Source organism: Megascapheus bottae, chromosome 3 (assembly GCF_031878675.1).
Source record: "Megascapheus bottae isolate mThoBot1 chromosome 3, mThoBot2.hap1, whole genome shotgun sequence".
NCBI classification, from domain to species: Eukaryota; Metazoa; Chordata; class Mammalia; order Rodentia; family Geomyidae; genus Megascapheus; species Megascapheus bottae.
The window spans coordinates 29,896,905-29,908,405 of NC_143511.1; the positions used below are offsets into that span (position 1 = coordinate 29,896,905).

Sequence of the window (11,501 nt, forward strand, 5' to 3'; positions counted from 1 at the left end):
AGAATATATATCCTATCATAAACCTATATGTCTATATGGAAATATTTCTATCTCCAAATTCATGTCAATGATGAGAAATACCTGAATATTCAGTCATCACTCTTGCATTGTTTAGATCTAATGCCCACATAACAGTTAACCAAAATAGATATTTGCATAGAGAAAAATTGACAATATTGTTTATACCTATCAGTTATGATTTTTAAAAAGATTAACATTCTTATATGATATTTTTGAGTATAGTACAGCATAGTTTTCTTAATAGTTTGCAGGGGATATAGTTCAATTATTGTGGAGAAAGGATACTATATTTGGGGATCAGTAGTATACAAGAAATACTATTAATAAAACAGGGTAAAATAAGCAATCAGTCTAAAAATTTGTAAAAAATAAACAAATGGAAAATTTTAGAGGCAAGAAAAAGTTAATAAAAGTAAAACATAATATTTCTTTCTAGTTGAGTTAAAATTGTGTAGAAAAAAAATAAAGGGAAGTGGGGCACTCAAGGACAGTGCCCAGGCTCTGAGTTCAAGCCTCAAGACTGGCAATAAATAAATAAATAGAATAGAATAGAATAGGATAGAATATGAAGATGAATACATATGGAAGAAAGAAGATGAGGAAAGAGAAGTAAATTGTGCTGACTGGAAGTAATGAAATAATAGTATCCCCTGGGTGATAGCCTCAGCTGGTATACTAACTTGCCTGTAGTTTTTTTTTTTTTCTTTTGGTCAGCCATGGGACTTGAACTCTGGGCCTAGGCCTGGGCACTGTCCCTGGGCTTTTCAGCTCAGCATTAGCACTCTACTACTTGAGCCACAGCACAGCTTCAAATCACAGATTTTTGTGCTCGCGCTGGCTTTGAACCATGATTCTTAGATCTCAGCTTCCTGCATGTGGGGCACGTCACATCAAGGGTAAAAGGCCTACCTCATGGTCCAGTGCTCACTTCCTGGTTTTGGAGATCCAACCTGCCTGTGTCCTGGTTGGGAGGTTTGGCTATGGTTTGTGATGTAAAATAAGGCTACCTCGAACCCATGGATTGGCCCGCAGCCCTCTCTGACCTCACCTACCTCCCCCTGTCCTGCCTACTTTTATGTTAATAGATTCCTGCTTCTTACTTTAGCCCCTGGTATCTTCCCATTAAAGGAGTCTGCTGTGACATTCTCCCTGGCGCATCTGTGTCTTCCCTCTGGAGAAGGGAGGGCTGGGTGAAGGCTGCAGCCAGCAGGCCCTATCCTTTCTCGGTCTTGTCTTAGTCGGGGTGTGTTCTCTTTGCCCTTCCTGCTGGTCAGGAGGCAAAGAGTGCATAGCTAGTATTACAGGCATGAGCCACTGTCCCCTGGTGCCTGTATTTCTTTTTTCTTTTTTCTTTTTTTTTGCCAGTCCTGGGCTTGAGCTCAGGGCCTGAGCACTGTCCTTGGACTTTCTCAAGGCTAGAGCTCTACCACTTGAGCCTCAGCACCACTTCCGGCTTTTTTCTATATGTGGTACCAAGGAATCGAACCCGGTTCTTCGTGCATGCTAGGCAAGCACTTTAACCACTAGGCCAAACTCCTGGCCCCCTGTATTTCTTTTGTAGAGACATACCTCATGTTTATTCCTGGTTTGTGGAGACACAGAAAGGTGGTGTACATACTTTCCTTATAAACACACTTTTGTAAGCTTGTTACCCACTATTCTATAAAGCAAAACTCAAAAATCTTTTATAAGAATTGATATCATATGGATGTTTTTTGACTACATTATAAACAAATATTAATATTTTTGGTATAGTTACTTATACTGATATTATTGCCACCACTATTATTATTTACAACATCTCCTAGTGGTGGTGTTTTAATTTTCACATTTCAACACACAGTGGCAAATAGAAAATATGGGTGCTGACAATCATTGAAAAATAAGCCCAATGCACTGCCCACTTGTTAATTTTAAGTTCATTATACCATATCTTCGCGTCATGTTTGAATTAGTGCTTTGTGGTTTTAAAGTATATGATCTCAATGTATAAATGAATATCATAATAACTATAATAGAAATTCTTAAAACTTTAATATAGAATCCTTTCTGTCCGTCATAGCTCCTGGAGATCAATTTTAAGACTTTCAGCAAATAATACCAATATTAATATTATATTAGTACTAATATTATATTTAGACAAATATTACCCAGGGGCACCAAAAATGCAGGAAGTAAAAACAATGATAAGGGATGACTGTGATAAAAATTTGAGAATTGAAAATCCTAAATATTGTTAGTCATGTGTTTCTTTTTGTTTTGTGTTGAATTTTGTTTTGAAGGTGAATTGTTCTGGTATGTGCAAAGCATAAAGGCTTGCATATATGCAAATAAGACTTGAATGTGTCAGTGTTTCATGAGAATTACAGCTAGTGAACTACTTAAATGCATTGAAAATGTAATCTCACACCTGCGCTTCCAGCACATTCTGGGGCCTGCTCCGTTTTTCATGGTCAGGTACACCAGCAGCAGCCTTGGGCCCTCAGATGAGCTCATAGAGCCCATGCCTAGGTGTGTCATTTGTAGGTTTAGTGATCTCTTCTTGAGTATTGATAAAAGGCTCTTCATCTGGGTTCTATTCAGAATAATGTTAAGGTGGTTGTATTTGTTTCTTAGGACCCGTGCCACAGTAGTCCTCTCCCGTAAGCAGTACCTACCGGTCACTCAGGTTGTGATGACTGACACAGACAGACCACACTATGAAGCAGCTTACTCCGTGGGGCCTCTGCACTGCCAAGGGGACAGTAAGTATGGCAAAAGAGGTCCCTTGATTCCCATGAATGTATGTCAGTGTTTCATGAGAAGTTTAATTTTACACGTTCATAAAATCACCATCACATTTAATTAGGAGTATGTTAACATAGAAAAAAAGAAATATATTTAATTACAACTGAGAAAAAAGGTGAGAGAATTCAGATTATCTCTGAGTTAAGGCTCATTTCTGTAGTTGTTAACTATACCAATTTATCAAACCAGTGGCTTGATCTGAAATAGCACTTGGTTTGCATAGATAACCCTTATCCTTAATGATTGGATCAGAAGTATTTTGAACTTCAGATAGTTTTCAGACCCTAGAATATTTGTATATTCATTATGAAAACTCATACAGATGGGAATCAAGTGTAAACTTTAAGTTTATTTACATAAAATATAGTTTATATGTCTATATAAATAACATTTATATTCCTATAGATTTATATAAATTTACACAGAGTATAAAAGAGCTTATATGTATTATGAATCTTATGTATTCATCTATTGTTTATATATTCCGTATACATGTGGCCTGAAGGTACTTTTATACAGTGGTTTTAGTGTGTCCACATTTTGACGACAACCTTCCACATGAGGCCAGGTATGGGATTTTTCTACTTGTAACATCCTTTCAAGATGCAGGAAGTTTCCAAATTTTGGATCTCTTCAGATTTTAGATTTGAATAAGGAATCTGTACATATCAATCTGTATATATTTAATATGTGCTAATTACAGAGCACACTGCAGGATTGCTCCAATCCAGAGACAATGAGAAAATGAGAGAACAGAATCCATTAGGTATACCTATTCATGAATACCTTGTAGAAATTTTAATGATTTTAATGATTCTAACTCTTCCATGTAAAATAAAATATACATATTCCTTCTTCTGGAACCTCTTGAATAAAATTGGCCATGAATGTGACTTCGCAGTGTTGAAATCCAAATGTTGGTTCTTAGTTTTTCCCTTGTTATTGGTAGATTCGTCCATCTGTGTATCCCTCAAAATGAAAGAAGGCAATCTTAAAGATTATAGTCTCCATGACACCACTCCCCTAATGGTTGGACAAAGGCAACTCTAGTGATGGGAGAATTGCTGGAGGATGTGGTTATAGGGAGATAGCCTGAGGGAGAGTCCAGGATGATGGAGCTTCTCTTTATCTCAGTTTTGTAATGGTTACATGAATCATTGCATATGTCAAGATTTATAGATGTACATTCTGAGGTCATTTTTCTCTATAACTTAAAAAGAAAACTGTGTTTTGAAAAGGCAGATCATTTCCATAGTGCCTGTCCCTCTACACAGTAGCACAAATGTCTAAAATCGTAATCATCAAAGGAGTCATTATTTGAACATTCATGTCATGGTTACTTAGTCAGAAGAACCACAACAAGGAGGCTTGCATAGACAAGTAATGTGTTAAGAGTGAAAACAGGTACTAGAAATAGGAAGTCTAGTTGCTCTTTGTTTTCTTTTTCTCAATGTTTGTCTTTTTTTGTTGTTTGGTTGTAACCAGATTCATTTTGGAATTCAGCCTCCTTCAGTACTGAGATTTCTTATCTTCATTTCCCCCCCTTGCGTGGGGAGCTCAGTGCCGATCTGTCCTTCTTTTTTAAGACATCAGCTTCCTCGGGGGTGTTTGTAGAGAACCTGGGGATCACAGACTTCATCCGGCTGGAGCTGCGGGGTGAGTGGTCCATGCTTGGGGAAGCCCTGGGGTATTCTGTAACGAGCAATATCCTCTAGGCAGTCTTATTTCTACGTTTACTGTGCATTTCCTTACCAGTATTATTTTTATTACTACAAGAATTGTATGATTTTTGTCATCTTCATTATAGAAACAAAATGAGTCTATTAACATATAATAAGCTTAGTTTGGCTTATGGCCCTGGAGTATCCACAGGAAAATATAGGAGCCTTATAGACTTTGGTTGCGGGGGAGTGGCCTGTGGTGGTGGTTGTGTGTGTTCACTGTGTGGGCCAGGAAACAGAGACACAGGAAGTCTCCTTCATGGGCACCCTCAAATGACTTTTAGATCTGACCCTATACTCTACCCCTAAATATCCCACTACCACCCAGTAGCTCCACCCTGGGACCAAGCTATAGAACGTAGTCCTTCGAGGAGCTCTTATCCAACCACAGCAGACACTGAAACATTCATGAAACAGAACAGACTGTGCCAATTAAGTGCTGCCTCAATTCCATATGCAGTGAGGGGACTAAGCCAAACTAATAAAACTACGAATGGCTTACTAAATTAGAAACTTACTTGGCTGAATACTCAGTTTGCATATATGATGTGAAATTAAATTTCTGACTGTCAAAATTTCACATTTCCAAATGATATGAAACTTTAAATATACTATTGAACTGTTAAGTAAGATCACTTGTTCATAGGAAGCCAGAAAACATGCTAATGTTCTTGTGTGCCCAAATGTCTTTATTACTCAGAGCTTCAGGTGGCAAAGAATAAATACTGTCTTAGGTTCAGTTTTAGATTTTTGCCTCCACTGTAAAAATGCATTTGGCCTTCCTAGCCAAATCTCAGTAGCAGCATTCTCCCAGTAGTATTGCTGTCTTCCTAAAGAGCTGGCTCTGATAGTGCATTCCTGCACTCTCAGCGTGAACTGTCTCCCTTCTGAAATCAAAAGAGCACCTCTTCCTTTCCAGCTCCTGTAGAAGTAGTCTTTTCTTTTGACGTGGGTAATGGACCTTGTGAAGTCGTCGTGCGGTCACCCACTCCCCTTCATGACAATCGATGGCACCACGTGAGGGCCGAGAGAAATGTGAAAGAAGCCACACTCCACGTGGACCAGATCCCTGGGAAGATGCAGCCTGCCCCAGCCCATGGGCCCATCCTCCTGCAGCTCAGCAGCCAGCTCTTCGTGGGTAAGTGCTGTTTCATTTATCACTGAGCCGTGCACAGAAGGATCTTGAGAAAAAAAGTCCAACTCGGAAGCAATGGCATACGATGATACTGGCCACTGGGGCACTGTCACAGGTTCCAGATGAAGGTTGTGAAGTTTCCCCCTAGGAGTGGGGATTCTCCACCTGGGGTCCTTGGCTTTGGTACTGAATAGGAATTTTTGAACAAGTTACAATGGTAAGAAAACTTGGTGGTGCTACACTGAGTGAGTCAGCAAGCAGGTAAGCAGAAAGGCAGAGGCACACTCTAGCAGATCAAGTGCAGGTGTGCAAAGGGAGACACACTCTGCACTCTATGACATAGGAAAAAAATATCTATGATAAAGACAGAGTCTGACTTAAAGTTATGTCGCGGTAAGTATTTTTCTTTGCTCTTAAGCACTTGGTGTTACACTTTTATTACTTGAGCTCTGAGTCTCCATGACTGACTTTCTCTTTAAACTTTTGGTCATTATGTTTGGTCATTCCTTCCAACAGTGAATTCACTCTTGTTTTGTTTTTTTTTGTTTTGTTTTGTTTTTTTTTTGTCAGTCATGGGGCTTGAACTCTGGGCCTGGGTGCTATCCCTGACCTCTTCAGCTCTCCCATTTGAGCCACAGCGCCACTTCCAGTTTTCTGGTAGTTAATTGGAGATAAGAGTCTCATAGACATTTGTGTCCAGAATGACTTTGAACCTTGAACCTCAGATCTCAGCCTCCTGAGTAGCTAGGATTACAAGTGTGAGCCACCAGTGCCTGGCTCAAAGAATTCATTCTTACATAAAACAGTTGTTTTATATATACAATTCATATGTATTGTATATAAATTTAAAGTGTATAAAAGGCATCAGTGATGCCTTTTGATCTTTTTACAAAGAAACAATTGAAAAAATATCATTTTAAAAATAACTATAAGTGCTTTGTGAATATTTACTAAGTTCAACTTTCAGAACACATTTTTGTTAATGTGTTATTTTATTCAATGCTGCTACATTGTACATGCATGTATGTATTTACTGCAATAGAATCTCACTGTGTATGCTTAGCCGGCCTCTAGCTTGTGATCCTCTCGCCTTTGCCTCCTGAGGACTAGGATTACAGGTGTGTTCCACCATGTATGGCCCATTGGCAAGTGTTAATATTTTGTCACAATCAATTGTTTACAAGTTTGTATTTGTTCTGAGTACTTTGTGAAAGCATCATAATTTTGGATATCTTCAAGGTCTCAGGTGGACAGGGAGGTGAAATCCTGACAGCACTTGGGGAGCAGGAGCCACCAGGTGTGCTTTCCTTGTAGGGGGAACAGCCAGCAGGCAGAGAGGTTTCCTTGGCTGCATCAGGTCCCTACATTGGAACGGGGTGACCTTAGACCTGGAAGAAAGAGCCATGGTGACGCCGGGAGTGGAGGCAGGGTGTGGAGGCCACTGCAGCAGCTATGGACATCTGTGCCGCAATGCAGGGATATGCCAAGAAAAACACGCGGGGGTCGAGTGTGACTGCACCTCCTCTGCATATGATGGGCCCTTCTGCTCGCAAGGTGAGAACGGAGCAGCTGAGGAGCTGCTAATGGAAGTGTGGCTGAAACTGGGTTCTTAGAACCCAGGCTTAAAGTCCAGAAGTCTCAAGTTAGGTCAGGCCACCCACCCTATGTGCCAAATCAAGAGACATGGAGGAAAGAAGTTTATTAGATGGCAGGATGGGAAGATTGTACTTCAGTGTGTCTTCAGCCGTCTTCCATAGTCCAGACCTTTGTTTCAGGTCCAAAGGGATTTCTAATCTGTCAATTACTCATTCTAACAGCAAATATGGTAGCATCTTTGCCAGAATAAATTCAAAACAGTCATATCCCCACTGTTCTTGGCTTTAATTAACAAATGCAAGACTTTATACCCAGGAAAGAGCAATATCCAACTTTAAGTGTCCTGTTTCCACTTGTAGATACCGTTTCCTATTTTAGGAATGTATTTATAAATTTTTCATATGTGTGGTTTCGGGCATTGCATTAATTCAAGGATATTTCAAGAACTGATCTGGATTAGGTATTACCTGTATGAGCTTCTTAGAGCTCATGAATTTATTTTTCAGACTAAATCAAGAGGAACACTACAGGAATACTTGTACTTAAGTAACACCTCAAGTTCTGTAGCGTGGAGTACATTACACCATTAGTGTTTCCATTTTTGGATCAGAGCATTGGTGCATTGGTAACATCACATAGTTTTGAGAACATTTTAAGTTGCATAAAAGGCATCCAAAAATTAAAATCTAACTGGCAGAGAACGTTTACCCCATGTGCATTTTCTTTCTTCCTTTTTTTTTTTTCCCCTGCCAGTCCTGGCGCTTGAACTAAGAAATGAACGCTCCTACGCAGAAAACTCCAGAAACAGCAGCGCAATAAACCAGACAACACAGCACAGACATATTAGAAGAGCTGGGATCCGGGCAGGCTTTTTCTCCTTTAAATCAGTGTTAATAAAACCTTGAAAAAAATAAAAATCCACCCAGAGTTCAAGCTAAATAAATAAATACCCAGAAAAAAAAAAAAGCAAGCAAGCCGGAACAGAGAAAGAGGGGGGCAAAGGTGAATGCATGCAGCGGGACGGTACCGTTAGACACTGCTGAAAATGAACCACCAAGCTGGTGAGCAGGGGTGGAGGGGGACTGGGAGAGGAAACGTCCCCTCCTGACTCCGCGCACCCCCGCGCCACCACAGCCCTAAAAGTCCAAGTCCGAGCCTGATCCACCCGCCGCCCTCCCACCCCCAGGTGGTCTGCACTCACGGGGGCGTCCGGCCACGCCGGGGCTCCCGGGCTGCGTGGAGAGAAGCGCGAGCACCCCGAGGACGGCCCCCGCCGCGGCGCCCATCTCGTGGCCGTCCTCGCCCGCCCGCGCGACTCCGGGGAGGTGAGCGCCCGAGACGAGCTCCCTCCCGCGGGCGCACCGCACCAACCGGCCCGCAGGCACGCCGCTCCCAGCCCCCGGCAGCCAGGGGAGCCCCGGGACCCGGCAGTCGGCGCGGGGCCGCGAGCGCCCCTGGTGGAGACCGCGAGGAAGTGCGAGCAGACCGCTGGCTCCCCATCTGCTCCTGTCTAGGGAGTGAACTGGGAGCTGCGCGATGGATGTCTGTGCACTACAAAATACTGAAATATTAGCAAACTTGTATGTGAATTCAGAACGAGAGGTCAGGGCAGAATTAAGTACCGAGGTTTGAAGAAAATAATTACATAGAACAAAGGCTTGTCTAGTGCTTATTCCAGCTGGGAAATGAGCGCTATATCACTAAATAATAAAAACTTATGAACTGTGGAGCGCTGGTGGCTCACGTCTGTAATCCTAGCTACTCAACAGGCTGAGATCTGGGGATCACAAATCAAAGCCAACCCAGGCAGGAAAGCATGCAAGACTTTTATCTCTAATTAATCACACACACACACACACACACACACACACACACAGGATTGGAGCTGTGGCTCAAGTGGTAGAGCACAAGCCTTGAACACAAAGACTCAGGGACAGCACCCAGACCCTGAGTTCAAACCCCAGGACTGGCAAAAGATAATAAGACAAATAAGTTAAAATAAGCCTACTTTTAAAATGGCACGGGACATTAATTGGTATTTTACCCGACTAGATGTATAACTTCATGAGATATCACTAGTTATTATGAGAAAGCAAAACCACAGGGTAGTAGACCTTTTTATCCACTAGGCTAGCTGCTATGAAATAAGCAGAAGCAAGTGGAGCTGTGGCTCAAGTGGCAGAATGCTAGCCCTGAGCAAAATCTCCAAGACAGCACCTAGGCCCTGAGTTCAAAATCAACACACACAAAAACCTAGACTAAATGAGAAAATTGATGATGATGATGATGATGATGATGATGATGGGACTGTGAAGAAAACAGAGCAATACTTCCTTGCTACCTTTTTATTAAAGGACCTTTATTTGGCAATAAGTGATTTTTTACTCAGAATCTCACACTTACTAGGCAGAACTAGAATTAGCCCAACTCTTTCTTTTCAGTAATTTTCCTGATGCTTTTTTTTTCTGAAACCAGCTTTGGATTTCAGTCCTATGCCTCTGTCTCCTACTTAGCTGGGATGCCAGCTGTGAGACAGCAAGTCATGTAGGTCATTATTCCATTTCCGTAGGAATCACTCAGACACGCACAATACCCCTTTCAAAGAAATTGGTGGGTAAAATTTAAAGGGCAGAAAATTCAACAGAAATAAAAGAAGGAAAATTTAACAGAAACTGGCATCTAACTATGCTGACATGTGAAGTTTTAGCTCATAACCAGGAAGCTTTCAGTTACCTAAAATATTTTGTCAGTCGTGGGACTTGAACTCTGGACCTGGGTGCTGTCCTGAGCTCTTCAGCTCAAGGCTACCACACTGCCATTTCCAGTTTTTGTGTGATTAATTGGCAAAAAAAAAATCAGTGATTAAACTGAGTGATTAACCTGTAATCCTAGCTATTCAGGAGGCTGAGATCTGAGGAGCAAGGTTCAAAGTTCAAAGCCTGCCTAGGCAGGAATGTCCAGGAGACACTTACCTCCAATTAACCACCTAAACATCAAAGTTGGATCTGTGGCTCAAAGGGCTTTTCACCATGAGTGAAAAGCTCAGGGAGCAGTCCCAGGTCTGAGTTCAAGCCCCATGACTGAAAAAAAAATCCAGGATTAAGCTGAGGGACAATGACTAGCCCTTGTAATCGTAGCTGTTCAGGAGGCTGAGATTTGAGCATCAAGACTCATATCAGGCCAGGAGGGTAGCAAAGTCCATAAGGCACTTAGTTCCAGTTAATCAGGGAAAACCTGGAAAGGGAATTCTGTTTCAAGTAGTAGATTGACCATAAATCTCAGGGACAGCCCACCTTCTGAGTCCAAGTCACTCTAAAGAAAAAGAAAAAAGAAGACAGAAAAGCCAATATCCATGATTGTTCTGATCCATCAGTAGGTGAAAAACCACTAGTGTCATATCTCCATGCAAAGGTAAAACAAAAGCTATTCACCCACAGCCCTCTAGAGGGCTTTCCCAGGCTTACATTCTTGCCTTGGTTTCAGGTTTCTGGGGGGAAATTGTGTCTGCTTCAGGCAGCTTGAAGGCATATAGATAGTTTGTGGACTGAGGTAGATATGATAAATCACATACTCCTTTTTTCCTGTTATGAAGTTCTGACAAAAACATTAGGGAAAATCCTAGTTATGCAAATCATGGATTTTATTATATAAATGCTATCAGTATACTTATGACGCATTAAAATAAACCAGTTATAGAAATTGAGGTTAGAAGTATAGTTCAGTTGGGAGAGTGATAGCCAGTGAGTGAAAGCAGCAGTATGAGTACAAGTCATGCACCTTAAAAAAAAGGGAAACTGAACGCTAGCTCAGTGTTGGTTAAGGTTTTTAACATTTAATAAATAGTACATTAGTAAATAACTTGGAGACTCGTATGTTTAACTTGTATCTTTTGTATTCAGTTAAAGGAAAGCAGAGAATTTAGAAGAGTCTGCTTGTTCCGTGTTGTAACTGATTGTCTCCTAACTTCCCCATTTTTGCCCTCCACCAGTATTGGGGCTTGACCTCATGGCTAATACTTGACTGCCTGAGCCACGTTCTGCTTCTAGTTTTGGGGTAGCTAAGTGGAGTATTAGAGTCTAAGGATTTCAAACCTTGATCCTCAGATCTCAGCCTCTAGAGTAGCTAGGATTACAGGCTTGAGTTACCAGCACCTGGCCATTTCTAATTTTTTAAATGAATTTGGAACTTTTCCCTGGAAGAGTTCCTGAATGATCATTCCAGCAAAAAGTGAATGACAGACC

General features: G+C 41.3%; 1 protein-coding gene across 1 annotated transcript in view; it reads left to right on the forward strand.

Moving 5' to 3' along the window:
* LOC150065147 (contactin-associated protein-like 3) overlaps positions 1-7,403 on the forward strand; it is a 52,543-nt gene extending 45,140 nt beyond the window's left edge. The window contains 4 exon segments of the mRNA XM_090329311.1: positions 2,638-2,765; positions 4,294-4,464; positions 5,449-5,667; positions 6,979-7,403. Of these exon segments, the coding sequence (XP_090185437.1) occupies positions 2,638-2,765; positions 4,294-4,464; positions 5,449-5,667; positions 6,979-7,277 (817 nt within the window). The 3' untranslated portion in view covers positions 7,278-7,403.
* The last annotated feature ends 4,098 nt before the right edge of the window (positions 7,404-11,501 follow it).